Source organism: Malurus melanocephalus, unplaced genomic scaffold (assembly GCF_030028575.1).
Source record: "Malurus melanocephalus ecotype Western Australia unplaced genomic scaffold, MMel_1.1 scaffold_24, whole genome shotgun sequence".
Taxonomy (NCBI): Eukaryota; Metazoa; Chordata; class Aves; order Passeriformes; family Maluridae; genus Malurus; species Malurus melanocephalus.
The window spans coordinates 3,011,567-3,029,486 of record NW_026623256.1 but is presented as its reverse complement, the minus strand read 5'-3'; the positions used below and the strand labels follow the sequence as shown (position 1 = coordinate 3,029,486).

Genomic DNA, 17,920 nt, shown 5'->3' with positions numbered 1-17,920 from the left:
TGAGGAACCTGATCCCCCCCAGTCTGCTCTGGGCCTCCAGAGTGGTGATGACAGTCAGGACTGGGTGTGGGGCTTCCATGCACAGTCAASATAATCCAGTGAATTCTTTATTCCTCCTCTCTGTGCTTTTGTGACGACGTGAGTTAGTTTTTGGTACATYCACACTTTATTCCAACTTTTGTATTGCAGATGTCCTGGCTGCGAGCATTGTGTCGAGCAATTTAATGTGAATTGGTTATCACTGAAATATTGTACTGAGTTTGKGCAACTTTTATATGAAAATCATCGTCCTAAGCAGAGGTGTGGCTTCAAAATGTGCTAAGCTTGACCTTTTCTTTTTCTTTTATTTTCCACCTAGGTATCACATGCTGTTGCAAAGCTAGTATTAGTTAGTTTCCACTGGCAAATCTCAGAGATTTTGGAAAGGTAAGTGTAAATAGTCTTATCTCTTCTGTGCTCAGTGCTTTCTCTCCTGGCTTTGCAGAAATACTCGGGGTCCTCCATAAGTGTATTTTTGGCTAGTGTCTTTGGACCTGAAAGCAGAACACACAGTCCATTTCAGGGAGYTGAGGAAAACCACCGGTTTGTTGAGGCTGCACTGCCTGTAAGGARTTTGTAAGCAGGGAGAGGGTAGTAACAGTGACTGTCTTTCAGTTCAGGAATTACTGTTATGCTAGGAACCCTGTAGATAGATTTGTCTTAAATTTAGAGATCACACACTGAGAGTGCTGCATCTATATTTATTTAAAAGACAAAGATAGCATATGTTCTGCTTTAAACATAGGAGCCATAAGTCATAAAGGAGCACTGCCCYTATATTGATGTAATCTTTAGTAGTACATTCACATTGAAGTTTTTGTTCCTTTTTACGTTAAGTGATGGTTTTTTCCCAAGCTGAGCTGCGTTTGGAGTGAGAGAACTGAGCACTGCAGCTCCCTCGTTTGGTCGGTGTCACTGTAACAAAGCCCTCCAACTGATTTCAGAAAGAGGGTTCTGACTCTGCACAAACGTATGCAGGAAGTGTATTGGGAGGCTCTGCTGGCTGGCAGCCCCTCCACAAAATACTGGCTCAGAACTGAACATTGTCTGAAAATAGAGAGCATATTGGCTTKACTCATTCTGCCCTGACATTTTTGGCCCTGTAGCCAGCAACTTCATCCAGAGAAGGTATGGAAAATGCATCTTGTGTATGGATGCTATTGCCTCCTTTGTTACCCTGTATCCTATGAAAGCTTTTCTTTGGCGTTCAAGGAGCATGAGATTCCTGCATAGCAGCTCAGGGTGATTATGCAGGTTAACTGATGAGACTTTAGGCAAGAGAAAATTTGGGGAAGAGTTTAGAGCAATGACTTTGCAAGCTCTTCTCCAGCTGATCTAGTCCTTAAACTTCTCTGTTGGTGCAAAATAACATCAAGTGAAAGTTCACTAGAACAAATGAGAAGTGATGGTGAGGAGGGGGGACTTACAACAAAACCACAACAGTGATGCTGCTRTTTCTGGATTCATTGAGATATAAATATTYCTCTGCAAAGGAAATCACAAACAACAAAATACATTTAATTCCATGGCTGCTGATAGACAGCTTTATATGCCTACAGGGTGATAATCTGTCACAGAGGAAATGCTTAACTAGACAATAATATGGAGTTCAAGTGAGACTTAACCAGGACAGCTTGATTTTGCAGAGGAATAGCAGACAGACGAGAGCCTCACTGGTGTGTTTGATTGTGGACAGTGGCTTGGGATTGCTCTAGGATCTTAGCTTAAAAATAACTTTTCAGGGGAGGGAGATAGTTGTAGAAAAATATTCATCAAAAATGTGAGGAAAATGTTAATCCATTACTAGGAGAAGTATTATTTCTGTTTCTGAGGAAATTCTCATAAAGTTTTGTTGATGAGAGCTCAATTCTATGAATGAGCCTCACACAGGACACATTTCCACTTTCCTTATTGAAACCTACCCTACCGTTTGCACAGAGCCAACTGTTTATTCAGGTGAGAAGGATCAATTTAAGAATGCAAAATGTGTTCAGAAATTGATTTGATCATTCTTCAATTGCCTTTTCAGGCACAAGTCTAATGCTGCCCAATTGCTAGTAGAAGCACGAGTTCAGCCCACCTCAGTCAAACATGTAAGTATGYGAACTATCCCGTCTGTTCCCTTGGCAGACACCTCTGACCCCCTCATGGGGGATTGCATTACTACTGGCACAGCCTGTCCCATGTTAACCCTTTGCAAACTCAGGTCTGACACCTGATTCATTGCTGGGTTTACTTCTGAAATGAGAATGCGTTCAAGAGGTCTCTAATATTTGAGTGGCAGCTTTGCTGTTGGCTTGCAGGTAGTGTTCAAGAATTACTTTCTTCAAGAAAATTAGCATCATTTTTGGCATGAGTGATAGCACACAATGGAAGGAGCAGAGTGCACAGGCTTGGCTGCCTCTTCCAATTCTGTTCTCTGTAAAAGACTCTGAAAGGAAGTTCTGGCTGCTCAGAGTGAGCAGAACTTGTCTGTGTCTGGAGCAGATTTTTAAAAAATATTTTATCTTTTACTCAAGATGATTATTTGCRCTGCTCAGCTCAGGGATGCTTAAGCTAAATCTCCCAGTGACTTGTGTTGCTGCTGACTCAGTCAGTGCTGATATTTAAACCAACAACTTGTGTTTTGTAGCCAGGGCTACACAGATCTTCAGATACTTTCCCCCTCCCATCTTTAAATAGAAACTTCCTGTTGCATGTTTATAGATTTCATTCACAGTGGGTGTCTCGGTACAATGCAGAATTACCCTAGGAACACATTGCCATGTGTCAGATTTTGAGTGATAAAATACTGCATCTGGGAAGCACTCTGGGTTGTGGAGGAGAGGAGGTTTTAAAAGCCAGATTTGGCATCTGATCTGTCTTGTAACTAGAAGATAGTGAAAAAGCTAAGTTGACAGGAGTGTAAGTTTCATGGGCTCAAATTACCTGCCTAAAGTCCAGAAGAAAATATCTTTGTTATTTGACATATCTACAAATTAATCCATGTATTTCAAGACTTATCTGAGTTTTGTATCAGCTGTCACTTAAGTATTCCCCGTGCAGTGGGCCATTCCAACCTCCTTGGCAGGAGAGGTGGAGACCACTGGCACATCATTTCAGTCATGGTCCAGTCAGGGTTTGGATCAAACACTTTCACAACTTTAATTTGTAGTTATTTTATATTTTGCTCTGAGGAGGTAGGAAGTGGTATAGGAATCTTTTTCACCCAGTGTAGCAACCCAARACAATACTTGAGGCAAACTTCTATGCATACTGCAAAACTGAGACAAAACATTACAAATATAAACATCACAAAACTACTGAGACAAAATACATGCAAATAATTGTTACAATGAAGGACAGTGTAACGCTCCAGTCCTGCTACCACTTCATCTTCTCATGGCCCCACCATCTTCTCATGAAATACCTGTAAAAGGAGAGAGAAAACTCAGTCCAGCTTATGGTTTTAAAAAGAAAGGACTCTCCATATGGTGTTGATTTTATGTTCTCTGCCATGGGCATCTGTGGCTACCCATGTGTTCCCTGTGCCCTTTGGATGGCAGTCGGACTTTTTGCAACAAATCCTACCTGTCTGCCATAGGATGCCAAGTGCCCCCACGTAAGACCAGGTCCACAAATTTCTCAGGAGGCTGAATATCAGTCTTTTATTTACAAACTGGGGACCATAAAGGACTTGGCAAATATTAAAGCAACATCCAAGTAAAGCATGGCAAGACACTGACTTAAACTCTAATCCATCCAGATTTTGAGAAAAGGAAGTTAGGAGAAGAAAAAAAAAAAAGAAGAGAGAGATAAATAGTCACCACCTTGGATCCAGTGCAGTCTTGGCTGCTCTAAGGTCCAAGGCACTGGGACTCATCAGGGCTTACACACCCTCATCATGGCCTTTTATCTGTTCTGAGTCCTCCCCACAGATGGGACCTTCAGTGTTCCAGTGGCTTGGTACCCACTTTGGGCTTGGACCAGAGGCTCCAGGCTCCAGTGCATGGTGGGATGTGGAGCAATGACCACCCCACCTTCSCAGAACTTGTCCTGCCCCCACCCAAACACACACGTCAGTTGTTTTGAGCCATTAATCATTTCTCCAGTCTCCTACAAACAATCCTACTTTAGGAAGAAAGATATTATGGTTAAAAGGCTATTTTAAACTTCATTTGGTAGGCAATTTGTATGTCTGTGTGTGCTAGGGCAAGCTGCTCTGTGCTTCGGCTTGTAATGCAGAATGATTATATTTTTGAGGACAGATGCTTATAGTGAGTGTCTGTAGAGGGAGTGACCCCAAAGAGAGAAGCTGTAGGGTGAGCTCAGAGAGGCACATCTGTTGTTCAGGTTGAGCAACTGATCCAGGCAATCAGTGCAATTGCAGACTCAGTGAATCTTGTTCTGGGCCATAAATGAGGCCACTTAGAACAMATTTGCATTATTTCCTCTTTCATGTGGCCATGCCATAAATCAAGCTCTGTCAGTTATGTGGCTGCATATCATGGTGCTGCTGCTCTGTGTCTYTGGCATGCAGAGATAGGCATGGAAACCAAYRGCAGGCCCACAAGCTTCTCCACAAGTAGCAAAGTRGATGAAAAGTGATTATATGACTTCTCTGTGAAAGGAGAAACTGGAACATAAACTCCTGCTGACCGTTTTGTAGAGCCTTGGTTTTGATGATGCTGGGCTTGACCYAGTTCTGCAGGTCCCAGGGGTGAACAGAGATGTGTCGAAGGCTGGATCTGCTGTCTGGGAATCAGCTCTGCACTGCACAGAGGGAAACCRGACTATGTTCAGTGTTTTGGTGAAGCAACAGCAGTTATGCCTGATTTGATGCTAACCCTCTTAATCCTTTTCAGCTGAAGGGATGATGCCTGTTTTGCCMAATGTAACATAGGCAGAAGATAAGAGCTGGGAGGTGATAGTTTGTGAATTCCCTTTCCTCCCTGTATAAACACTCTACATGCTGCACCTTCAATTGCRTCTCCCATTACCCAAAATTACTGTCCAGTAAAAGGGCATTGCTAAGTCTGTTTGCAGCGACAGCTGCTCTCCAGAGCCTATGAAGATAGTCTGGCCCAGCTAACAAAGAATATCAGTAAATCCAGGGAAGGACTAACAYGATGTATTTCAAACAAGGTGAGAGTAAGAACCAGAAAAGTAAAGGTGAGTTCTGGGCAGCCCTAGAGGAGAGGCAGAAATTKTTCAATAGCTGTCAACCTGTTGTGCTCTGTGAGATTAAAGAGGTTCTTGAGAAGGACTGACTGGGTCAGCACACCAGCTGCTTAGGAACCTGTTCTGGCCTGGAGCTCCTCAGAGACCATTGTCACAGTGAGGGTGATGCAAGTGTCTGTGGATGAGCTGAAAATGCTCTGGGAGAGCTGGGGTGCTTTCACTATACTGCTGGTTTGTCTCTCTCCCAGGCAATGGTACATTCCTCCCACCACTGCGCAGTGTGCATGCAGTTTGTCCGGAAGGAGAACTTGCTCTCTCTGGCTTGTCAGCACCAGTTCTGTCGCAGCTGCTGGGAGCAGCACTGTACAGTCCTCGTCAAGGATGGTGTTGGAGTCGGTGAGTTCAAGGTGGATGCGGTGCTGGATCTGTATTTGTGGTGCTGGATCTGTATTTGCCCCACTGGCCATTCTGATGAGTCAAGAACATGACTGTAACAAGTTAGAAACTGCAAATCTGTTGAATCGAATTGCATCTTTGATGATGTACTGTTGTAATGCCCCTGGAGTGCTTGTGGATGCAAACATCTGTTCCCTTTGTGTTGGGGAGTAGTTCCAGAGTTGCTTTGGGCTTTTCCTAGCCTGTCTTTCATGTTGGTGTRGCAGTAACAGACAATTTTCTAATTTAAGTATCTGACCTTGTGAATACTGGTTGAAGCACCCACTGGTCCTGGACACATGTGCCCTGGTTTTTTTTGTGAAGACAGTTGGGCTTCAGCTTTTCAGCAGCCCAGATTTGTTTCACAGTTGTGTCCTTCCTGCCACAACAACAGATGGCACTGAGGAAACTATGTTGAATGCTCTGTGCATTCACCCCTTAGTATAAACTGCAGTTTGCTAAAATGCTGTTTTCTCAGGGGTGTCCTGCATGGCTCAGGACTGTCTGCTCCGGACACCAGAAGATTTTGTGTTTCCATTGCTGCCTAGCGAAGAGCTGAAAGACAAATACAGGCGCTACCTCTTCAGGGACTATGTAGAGGTAGTTGTTTTTTTCTGTTTTAAAATACYCTGGGTCAAGTCACCAATGACTTGCAGAAATTTTGTTTGAAGTGTCTTGCATTTTTGATTAGAACTGCAGTAACTGCAGCAAAATTKTCCTCAATAGACATGATGTGGCTGCTCCTGTAGGACAGCCTCACTGACAAAATGCTCTAGCAGATTGCCAAAGTAAATTCTGCTGTAAGGTCATCCTGTAACTCYCTGGCTTCAGAATTCTCAGAGTGTTGCAGCTGAAAATTTCAGAACTTCAATCTGATTATTTGAGTCCTTCATGTTCTTACATAAATATTTTTATATTCAGAAAAATAGGTCCCTCAACTTAGGGTAACCCAGCTGAATTGGCTTAATCGGTTACATTTTATGTGAGCTTTTTAGAAATTAAAGTAGCAGTTGTAAAGGTTAAATATTTAGGAGTATTCTGGTAACTGGAAACAGGCAGGGAACACTCAAAAAGCAGCAAAGCAGTATGAAAGAGTGGTGTCACCTCTTCACAATAAAGAGACCCTTCGGGAAGGAATGGCCACCACAGGAGAGCAGCTGAATAGATTCTGGGTCATAAGGAGCAGGTGGCAAAGGAGCTCAAATAGAGTAAAATAATTTGTTTAGTGTCTTTGTGGGGTCTTGTTTGTAACCCTCCATTTGAATTCCCTGCTCTAAAGAAGCCATACATAACTAACAGAGGTCTTTTATATTASGAAAGGGAGAATCTGCTCTGATACCCAACACCTGATGACACTTTCAACTCTTTCTCTATAAGAAATAACTGGCTTGTATGTTTTTGAAGATAGAAGCGGTTAAAGTTGAACACATAATGCTCTATGCCCACTGCTGATTTTACTCCCTTGGTGTGTCCACAGAGCCATTACCAGCTGCAGCTGTGTCCTGGTGCAGATTGCCCTATGGTCATACAGGTACAAGAGCCAAAAGCCCGGCGAGTGCAGTGCAATCGTTGCAATGAGGTCTTCTGGTAAGAAACAGAGAAGGTTACAGATCACAGGGGAGTGTGTGCTGTCCTCAGAGCCACTCCTTTTGCTTGCCAGCAGTTTTGGTGTGTAGAAGGATCTGAAATGCTTTGCTAGAGTTGTTTGTAACTTGAGTGGGCCTRAGTAATTGGACACTGGTGATTTGACTTCTGCAGGTGGTCAGATGTCCCCTTGCTCCCTAAACTCCTGGGAACCTGGGTGTTCTGACAAGCGGGGARTGCTGAGCTTGACTAATCAAGGGGTTACAAATTACCATTCTCACATTTTGACTAGATTAAAAATTTTCCTACAGATACAGTGACTGATCTAGATTCTGGTAGTAAACATGGAGTCCTCCTTGCTGTCTGCTGGTGTTGAGTTTTAAAGTTTATTAAAGGCATTGGGCTCCCARTTCAGAGACCCAGCTTTCTGGTATCTCCCTGCAAATGGCCCTTATTCACCTGAAGCTGTCAGGTCATGCTAGTGCAGGTGCCTGATATTTGCCACTGGAGTCAGTCTACTTGTGACTGGTCTGTCCCAGAGCTCTGAAGTCATGTTAGAGGAGACACAGGTGGGCTCTAGGAAGGGACGTGTCAGCCCTCAGACACGTGATTTGTCCGGCCTGGGTTCACTTTCATCCTGCCTCTAGCTTTTATACAAGAGGGGGAGTTGGAGTTCAGTCTTGGTCTTTGCACTCTAGCAATACACAAGAGCATTTGCATCCCTTACTGGGCCCCCCGATTTTGGTCAGGAAATCCTCAATCCTTGAGTCATTTCCTYGGAAATTGATACAAATTTCTCTTTTTTTTCTCCCCCTTATTAAGCTTTAAGTGTCGGCAGATGTACCACGCACCCACGGACTGTGCTACCATTCGGAAATGGCTCACCAAGTGTGCAGATGATTCTGAAACAGCCAACTACATCAGTGCTCACACTAAAGATGTAAGGACAGGCACCTACATGTTATTTATTGTCCTCTAGCCCTGGCTGAAAAGCAGAATATAATYCTATACACACATAGCATTGTGTTCTGCTTTTTCACTGACTTMAAATTCTCACAGCTCCCTAGGGACTGTCAAGAAACTTCTGTCAGAAGCTGCTGTCATATTGAACGAATTATGTCCCTATGGCAGTGATAGAACTCAACTGAATGCTTTGGGAATGCTTTGTGTGGGAAAAGCAGCAAGGTGGTCCTTATTCCAGACCTGGTGTGAATGTCTTTGACAGCCAGGTGTGCTGTCCTCCCACAGGCAAAAGCACTGTGGCTACTTTGAAATTATCCATTAAAATGGAGGGAGAGACTGTCCTAAATGTGAAGTCAGTACCAAATAAGGCATCAATGGTGTTCAAGCCTGAACAACTTAGTGGAGTACTGTGAACTGGAGGGTGAGGGAGATAAAGTCTTGATTTGGCAAGGGGGTAGTTGAAGTGTGTAAATTAGACATTGGGGTACTTCTGGTAGATTTAGACTCAAGACAAAGAAATAGTATCACATATTRTGCGTGCTAGCCTACCTGTAGAATCGTCTTTAATTATAGGTATATTACCTTTATCCTCTAACACAGTCATCTGAGATTGGAACTTTTAATGTCTTTTGGATATTTTGTGAGCTGAATTCAAAATAGTTCTTAGCCACATTTGTGCTATGATGGCCAGTGGCAACTGTGACMGTGCTAATTAGCTGGAAGCTTCCATTGTGTTAGGAAAGGGATAGACCACTAAGGATATCTAAGGGATACAAAGTTCCCTTCCTTCTCTAGAGAAGGTGTCAGCATGGGATGGCATTTTTTCTGTTATGCTTGTTTGTAGAACAAGGTTCTGTTTTATTGAGCGTTGTCCAGGCATACATTTTGTTTGACATGAAWATTTATAAAAAGTAGCAAAACTCACTTACTCTTTTGTATCTGTGCAACCAAAAAATGTATCTGAACGCTCCAGGGTATCTCTGTTCTGGTCTCAGTGTGGTTAGGCAGAGTCCCTGCAGGTAGCTTAGTTGTCATTTGTTAGTGGGTGCTGAAGACAGAATATAGTGACAATTACATGAAGTCAAAGTAGCTATGATAGACTATTAYACATGAACTAATTGTGTCCCTGTGCCTAATTACCTGCAAAGTGGTAACTCAGCAAGGCCTTCAGTTTTATGAGGAGTAATAACAGTAAATTTGTTTTCTTGAGCAAACAGTCCAGTGCTGCAGTGTAACTTCCTGGTTTTGCCTTTCTGCCTGCTTTTAAATGGAACTGTCAGGAGCTAGTGGGAAGCAGAGTATAAATGCTAATATTCTCATATGAGAATATGTYTCATACATGGATGCATATTTTAAAGAAAAAAAGGCAGAGAGGAATAATCACAAGTGCTGTCATTCTTCAGAAGGCTGCTAGAGTTGGATCTAACAATTGCTTCTGTTTCCTCAGTGTCCCAAGTGCAATATCTGTATTGAAAAGAATGGAGGCTGCAATCACATGGTGAGTAATTCCCTGAACATGTCAAACCTCCCTTGTTCTAAGTGGAATTTTTTTCCCACACTTTCTGCTAACCAAGTGCCTCTTGTCTCTTCTTTTTCAGCAATGTTCCAAATGCAAGCATGGTAAGTTGGATTTGGAAGCCGTTTTCTCTGCAATGTTTGTCAATGCTGACAGTCCGTTCTCTATTTTTTTGTGGTATGAAGACAAATTGTGAACATTGGCTGAAATATTTTCCCCCTAGTAAACGCTGAACAGGATATTAATTACAGACTTTGGTGTGATAGCTTTTTTCCCACTGGCTGTGATCTGGGTTGGGTTCTGACCCAGTGCTGGTTTGGCTCCTGCCCCCTGACATGTCCATTGGATAGGGAAGTCTCCAGAATTTTGACAGTGGAATCCATCTCACAGGAGAACTTTCCATGTAATTGTATTTGTAATCAGCTGAAAATACTGTCAAATGTAGCCATTTACCCAGATCAGCTTAAGTCCTGCTTAGTGGTGGAAATAATGAGCTTCAACCCAGATGAAACTGCAGGAGCTGTGAATTGTTGTGTGTAACAGCAGCTGTTGGACTTCTCAGACCACCCCTGTGCAATTAGCAGCCTGAGTGTCTTTGGGCMATTGTGTAGCCCTACAAAATGACAGCCTGTTCTTGCACTTGTCTTTTCATGGCAGAATTAATTTCTGTTGCCTTGGAGTGAGATAGTTGTATTCAGTCATCTGAGTTAAGCGTGCCACTAGAAGCGATTGTAATATCAGAACCTTATTGGGAAGATGATTAAAGATGACTGTCCTCTCTCATTTCCTTTGCTTTGGGATTCTCAGCAGCACTGGACGTGCTTTGATGGAGCTCTGTGACAAGGGGGAGCAGCCAAGTGCCAAAGTACCATGGTGACTTAGCACTCAAGAAGGCTGATGAACTCTGGAAATACAGATTTTGGTCTTGTTATCATAAGTAACACAGAAGAGATTCTTATTGTAGCAACTTAATCTCTGTCTTTTTTCCTTCCCAGCAGAACGCTCACAGCCTTGCTCTGAGATCRCAAAATTGTCAAGTTTTGCTATTTTTGCTATTGCTTTCTTTACTCTGCTTTCTTCCTATTTCAGCAGCTCCTAACTTGAAGTGTCATAAACCACTGACATTTGACATTACCTGGGTATCTCCCTTCTGGAGAGAACTGAGGGCAGACTTTCTCTTGCATGACTTAGTTCCCTTTTGGGTCTGCTTGACTGTGTTTTATTCAGGCAGAGKTTTGCATGGGGCAATGTGCCAGTGGTGGGGAGGGTGCAACTCATGAAAGAGACTTCCAGCCTCTTCTCTAACCCAGTGACAGTAGGTGCAGGGTGCAAGTGCAGCTCTGCCCAGTGGTCTTGGTTTACAAGGATGCAGCACTTCAGGATTTACTTTCCTTRGTTGAGTGAGAGGCTGTGCAATTGAAATCTTCAAGAGAGGCTGATATTTTTGGCTCACTGTTGAGTTCTGTTTTGCAAGATGATATAAAATATGTGTGTTTCTTGGCTTAGCAGAAATATCTGAAAACAGATGGGCTCTGTCTCCTGAAGCTTTTCTTTCTCAGTSTTTTTTCTAAGCATCACAGTGGGTTTTTTGCTGTTTTCTGCAGACTTCTGCTGGATGTGTCTGGGAGACTGGAAGACTCACGGCAGCGAGTACTACGAATGCAGTCGGTACAAAGAGAATCCTGATATTGTAAACCAGAGTCAGCAAGCACAGGCCAGGGAGGCCCTTAAGAAGTACTTGTTCTATTTTGAGAGGGTAGGAGACATCTCCTTGGCCAGAGCTGCTGTAGCCTTTTAATGCTCCCTGCCTGGTGCAAAGGTCATTGCCAGCAATCTCCGTGCAAGAAACTGCCCAAAGAGAATCTGTGCAAAATTTACAGGCCCTGTTGTTTCTCACTCAAAATCTTGCCTTACAAGTCCCATCCCWACCTGTGATGTCATACCCAAAGCAAATTGTATTCACTCCTACATTTCCTTGTGCTAGAGAAAATTGGTATAACCTGTGTGCCACTGTACCGTGTACCTGCAGGCTGAGTGCTGCTGCAGTAGATAGATATTGCTCCAATCATTTTCTTTCAGGACTGGAGAACTGCAGTTCCTGGCAGTAAGTCTTTATACAGACAAAAACTGAATAAAATCTGCTATCTTCAAAGCTCCATTGGCTGTAGCAAAGTTTTACTAAAATTTCATGTAATCCTGTTTCTGAAAGTTGCCATCAGAGCATCTCTGTCCACACAGCAGGCTCCATGCACCTGGCCATGCAGAGCAACTCTACAGCAGCCTCTCTAGAAGAGAATGTGGTAGAGGTTAAATACTGCTGCKTTTCAGTTTCCCCATTAAAATGAGTTTATTCTTCACAGTGTGAGCCAAGTCCTGTCGTAAAATAAATGTCTTCATTCCTGGCTCTCCAGACCAACAGGCTTTGGGAAATAGCCATGTTTACAATGTGCACATGGATGTTGGAGCTCACTGAGCCCAAGTCAAATGTTAATTTAAACTCATGACCTTCCTATAGAAATCTTTTAAGTGGAGAAATCACCATGACTTCCCCTCTTGTTATACACAAGGTCACTGTGTGACCAGAGAGCATTCCCATTTGGAGGAACTGGGTTTGCTCCCTGCTCTTGCTGCTGTCMGTCTGTTGTCTACAGCCTCCACCACTTGCTGCTGGAGGTGCTGCCTTGCCATTCTTTCCCATAGCATGTCTTGCCTTGCTGGACTCCTGCCCCACTCCAATTTCTGCTTGCTAGAGCTTGTGCTTTTACAGCAGTAGTACTCTATTCTCATGCCATTTTTTTTCTTTCCCTATCTCCCCACCCCTTRCAGTGGGAGAATCACAATAAAAGCTTACAGCTGGAGGCACAAACATACCAACGAATCCAGGAGAAAATCCAAGAAAGAGTTATGAACAACTTGGGAACATGGATAGACTGGCAATACCTACAAAATGCTGCAAAACTACTTGCAAAGGTGGGTAATTGTGTCTTGTTTGGCACAGAGTATACGTGCCAGAATGCTAAATTCATAACACCAAGTAAGGAAGGAAATCTAAGAGTTGTGGTTATGTGGGACAGTTATGTCCTCTGGTCTAGGACATGGACTAACCAAAAATCATCTCAAGTGACCTCTACTAAGTTATACTCCACAATATACAGAGCTGCACAAGTTCTTTCAGGGAAGGTGTGGGAAATTCCATCATGAAGTGTCCAGTTGTCCATGTCAGGCATCTTTGCCTGTAGTGATCAYATAAATGTGACTGTGCTGACTGAATCTCTCTCTCTTCCTCCCACTCCTGGACAGTGTCGCTATACCCTGCAGTACACATATCCATATGCCTACTACATGGAGTCTGGTCCCAGAAAGAAGCTGGTAAGATGTTCTGCTCTGTTTTGCTGATAACTGTTTGGGGTGTAACTGACAGCATGGTGGGCTGAATTCCAGAGCTAGGCAGTGTCTGAAATATTAGTCCTGAGATGGAGGTAAGGACAGGATAAATAGGTGGGTTTGCACCTTGCCTCTTCACTTCAAGTCGACCAGCAGCCCTGTCCTCTGAGGCATTATGTTGTTTTCCCAGGGGACTTCATTGCACTTCCACTAACAAGCCATTTATCCAGAATATTTTGAGGCTGGAAATGTGCCTTTATTCCATGGTAAGATTTATCACRAAGCTATGGGCCATATTTCATGTGAAGAGCTAGTGGAGGAGAGCTTTTTCAGCCTAGGATCAGGGTTTAGCTTTGCTTTTTATTCCTGGTGTAAGTTYCTTGCTGGCTTGGTGCATCTCATGGGCTGAGCAAGTAGGAAAACAGCCTTGAATTCAGTGAAGGATTTGGTTTTTTTTTTTACTCAGTTGTCCTGTAAAACCTGTTACAGAATCTTTCTTCATGGCATCATATGTTSTCCAAGGCTGTGGATGGATGTTCTCTTCTGGATCTGACTGTGCCAGTGGAACAAGTTAGTGCTCCCAGCAGTGGTTAACAATTCCTCCACTCTGCCTGCGGAGCTGCTTATGGGAGCACTTTGTGACTTGTTTATGGCAAAATAAGCTGAGTTAGGAGATATTTGTCACTTGCAGTGTTTTTAGGCTGACTGGGTTAATTTTGAATGATGCAGGTTGTGGAGTGCTTTCAAAACAAGCTCCCAGAAGGGGTGATGCCATCTATGTGAAGGTGGATAAGCAGACACAAACCCGCTCTGCCAGCACTGCTGTCAGYACAATGCATTTGTCTGCTCTTCAAGTGTAGTGTGTGGTATGAAACTGCTCTGCTAAACTAGTTTCTTGTTGCTGTCTCTAATTTTRCTCTTTGCAGTTTGAATACCAGCAGGCCCAGCTGGAAGCTGAAATTGAAAATCTCTCATGGAAGGTGGAGCGAGCAGACAGCTATGACAGAGGGGTGAGTGTTCTGCTTGCTTGAGTTTGGTGGCCAGATTTTGTTTGTTGGGCTTAACACTTCTGCAGGAGCACTAAGGCAATCAAGTGAGGGTTCTGAGAAACCAGATCCAGAAACCATCTGTAGCCAGCAGATATTGTAGAAGCAGAGTGCTCACTGCCTTGTGAGAGAGGAGGGAGGGCTGCAGGGATTCCTGCAAAATGAAACAGGTGCCACAGAGCTCTGGAGGAGACTGCACGCAGCCCTCTGGTGAAAAGCAGACTCTTTAAGTGTTCATTTTAGAGCAAGAGCTGGGTAACTGCAGAGGGAGCCCMCTTAAAAAGGAAGAGGGTCTGGGATCTTGTAATCCAGAGTGTGCATGAATTGTGTGATGGTTAGTGCTTCTCAGGCTGGAGTTCAGTGTCTCCCTAAGGAAAATGAGGTCTTCTCCAATCAAGTTTCTGCTAACAGTTTGTACCTTCTCTTTTACCAGGACTTAGAGAATCAGATGCACATAGCAGAGCAGAGACGGAGGACCCTGCTGAAAGACTTCCATGACACATAAGAGAGGAGGAAGTGACAGTGCAGGGGTGAGAGCAGCGAGTGAAGTGATGGCAGCTTCACTGGGATAAGCAGGCACTGCCTCTGGGAGAACACGGCCAAGGACAAAGCCACCCCTCCCCTTGCAAGTCAGACACATGCAAACACCACCTCTTAGTCCAGTTTGTTCTCTTATMTTTCTGTTTCTGTTTCTGCCAGGCTAGAGGCCAGAGCTCAGATTGGCATATTACCTGGGCCATTTCCCTCCTGCCCTTGATGGTTTCAGAAGGGGAGGGAGTTTTTTTCTGAATGGCTGTTAATAGTATTAGGTCATTACAGTTTATGTAATTTTCAACGGTTGTACAATTATACAGACAAACCTTAGAATAACACACAACCCTTTTTAAAAATAAATTGGCAGTGGAGTGTTTTTCCTTAATCTGCTTGTAAATTTAATGGGCTTTTCCCCCTCTCCCTCTCCCTTCCTCTGACCCAAAATCCTCCTAGACACTGAAGGAGGTTACAAAATATCTCAGCTAGATTTTCCGATGCTCTTTTAACCAGAGCATKGCTGCATTGGCATTGCATGAGGAGAGTGGCTGTTAAGGGTGGCTGCTGCTGTGTCTGGCCCGACAGTACCGGCAGTGGCCGTGATTCAATATGATCATATGTGACATCTCCTTTTCTTGTAAATCAGCTGTGCAAAATCCAGCTACACAAACAAAAGCAAACAGAGGAATTGCAGAGGACAGACCAGGTTRACACCGGGGGATATGCCTTGAGTTTGAGAGAAATTGAGAGAAATCAGATTCTGCATTTGATGAATTTTAGGTCTTCCATGTAGATTTTTGCTTTACTTGTTTTTGTGGGGAGGATGTTGTATTGCCAAAGTGAGTGATGAGGGASTAGTAGCATACAGTTGTTAATCAAGGCTTGGGGCTTTTGCAGAGTGAAAGAATCCATGTTATAACAGTGCCATGCAGCCTGATAAAGATTATTTGTGCCTGCTGGGTAGCRTGGCTGAGAAAATTTGATCTCATTCATCAAAGTGAGACTAAACACCACTAAGGGGCAAAGATTATGTACAACACACTCCCTGGCACGTGTTGGCAATGTGGACGAGCACTTGAATACAGGTGCACTGCTTGTGCAGAGCCTGCACCAAGCCAGGCAGAAAATTAACTAGCAAAATTAATTTATTTGTATATTAGTATTGATGCTGGTGGGAACTTATCAGAAAATTGATTGTTAGGAGCATGTGGAGCTTTTTTATTAACATTCTCTTTTCTAATGTAAAATATACACGAAAATAAAAATATGAAAACCTAGTTCATCTTAGTAGGGGTTAACATGAAAAAGGTTACTTAAATACTGATTTTTGTTTGTTCACTGCAGGAAGCAGGCCACATGTTAGGATTTCACAGATATCTGTGTCACCTGCACCAGGAGTTTCTTGTTTGCAGCCAGTAAAGGTGCAGCTGGAGTCTGATCTGAGGAAATTTTCACCTCGGTGGGGAACTCATGGGATTTTCTTCCATGCTGTATTTGGAAGTGTTGCCTTTGATGCATCCCTGTATTGTTCTTATGCAATGTCACTTGATAAACAAGTTGGGGGGGAAAGTGCTAAATTTCTGCATGTCGGAATAAGCTAACTCTGCTCTTGGAGCCTCTTTCATGTACCTGAGACATGTGACCCAGGTATTTGCAGCCGGTGTAATTGGGCTTATAGGTTTTATCAAGACTGATGCATTAGTTTAAACAAGGAGTAGCTGTCACAGGAGCTAATCCTGTGGCCATGCTTGTTGTGCACAACAGAAAACTTCAAACTGAGAGGCCTTTTCCTTCCTTATTCCTGCCCCTGGTGTGGRATCTGTCCTCAGGGAACAGGGGAGTGTACTGCGACGAGCTGCTGGCTGTGGAGTGAATGTTACAGCAGAAGCAGCTGAGGGTAGGGCAAGCTTGTGGGGAGATGACTGGAGCCAGGGAGCAGGGCAGGAGAGGAGTCTGTGGTTTCTGGGAGCAGTGTTGCTTGCTGTGCAAGAGATCTCCACAGCCATGGCTCCTTGTGTTCCCGCTCTGTCCTGTTCTGCCTCCCCTCCAGACTGGAGCCATAGAGATAGATGGGACCTTGCTCCAGCCACTCTCTTAACTTCATTCATTACTCTGCACCCAGCAGCAGCTTCTTTGTGCCCTCCTCATGATATATCCTAGAGGTTAGTCTCTTCCTCTCCCCTTTCCAAATGATTGTCCAAGTTTTGGCATGCTGCTTCCATTGGAAAGGATATTGGAGGGGGGAAGATTTGCTGAAACCCAGCAGTTTGCAGTGAATACTACCAATGTTTAAAGTGTTCTTTAAAAAATGTGATGTGCAAAGTATTGATTAGGACAAAAGCTGGTGTTCTTGTTGTCTAAACATAACTATCTTAACACCTAATCTCTTTGCAGAACAGGTATGTGGAATTTGCAAATCCCAAAGAATTTTCACTTCTCTTACGTAATTGTCCAGCTTTGAGCTAAATGAGAATGAGGTTTTGTCTCGCTCCCTCCAAACCTCCTTCCCTCCCTCCCTCCCTCTTCTATGCCCCCACAAAATATTTTACTGTGAATCCTTGTTTACAGACAAGCCAGACTATATAGCTGTGGCCAGACTTACTGAACAGGCTGCTGAGATGCTTGGCTGAGGAACAGTAATTAAGATTGCACAGTGCCCCCACTAATTCTTTCAAATTTTCTGGAACTAGAGCTTTGTCAACAGTTCCATTTATTTTTAAACAAAACAAAACATCCTTTCTGAAAGTGGTGAAAGTCCTGGATTGCCCCCACAGATCCTATTGCTATACTCTGGGAAAACAACTGGACTTGCTTTAGCAGCCTAGGCAGGTTCACTTCTGTATTGGTGTTGTACAGAAAATCATAGATTTCAAAGACAAAATGTGCAGGGCACAGGGCTCTGCATRTAAGGTGAATGACACTGCTTAGGAGGCAGATGACAGGAATGAAATGGGGGTTCTCAATACCAAAAGAAAAGGCCATTTTCCCCCCTCTTAGTAAGTACATGACCCTCTTTGAGTCAGCAAGGTTACATGGATGTAGGTGAATAAAAAGTGGCTCAGGAGCCATTAATTCTGAGGTAGAAGTTTCCCATTGATGCGTTATTGYTACAGATATGGAATGTTTGCTCTCTTTTTTCTTTTTTGCACTTGTTTCCAGCTCCTGCGCCAGCCCGACACCTCTCCATCCTTGCATCCAGTACTCTTTTATTTGGGCTTCGCTTGTGTTAGTGCATTGGCTGCCTCATCTCTATTCGTCCTCA

At 43.6% G+C, this 17,920-nt stretch overlaps 1 protein-coding gene across 3 annotated transcripts in view; it reads left to right on the top strand.

Annotated features, from left to right (window-relative positions):
• ARIH2 (ariadne RBR E3 ubiquitin protein ligase 2) overlaps positions 1-15,046 on the top strand; it is a 31,571-nt gene extending 16,525 nt beyond the window's left edge. For all 3 annotated transcript variants that reach the window (XM_057390348.1, XM_057390347.1, XM_057390346.1), the window contains exons 3-15: positions 359-426; positions 2,069-2,132; positions 5,448-5,595; positions 6,113-6,234; positions 7,112-7,221; positions 8,041-8,158; positions 9,629-9,679; positions 9,780-9,801; positions 11,302-11,453; positions 12,524-12,667; positions 12,998-13,066; positions 14,008-14,091; positions 14,561-15,046. In XM_057390348.1, coding sequence (XP_057246331.1) covers positions 359-426; positions 2,069-2,132; positions 5,448-5,595; positions 6,113-6,234; positions 7,112-7,221; positions 8,041-8,158; positions 9,629-9,679; positions 9,780-9,801; positions 11,302-11,453; positions 12,524-12,667; positions 12,998-13,066; positions 14,008-14,091; positions 14,561-14,632 — 1,224 coding nt within the window. In that variant the 3' untranslated portion in view covers positions 14,633-15,046. The remainder of the gene's footprint in view (positions 1-358; positions 427-2,068; positions 2,133-5,447; positions 5,596-6,112; positions 6,235-7,111; positions 7,222-8,040; positions 8,159-9,628; positions 9,680-9,779; positions 9,802-11,301; positions 11,454-12,523; positions 12,668-12,997; positions 13,067-14,007; positions 14,092-14,560) is intronic.
• Positions 15,047-17,920: the final 2,874 nt, after the last annotated feature.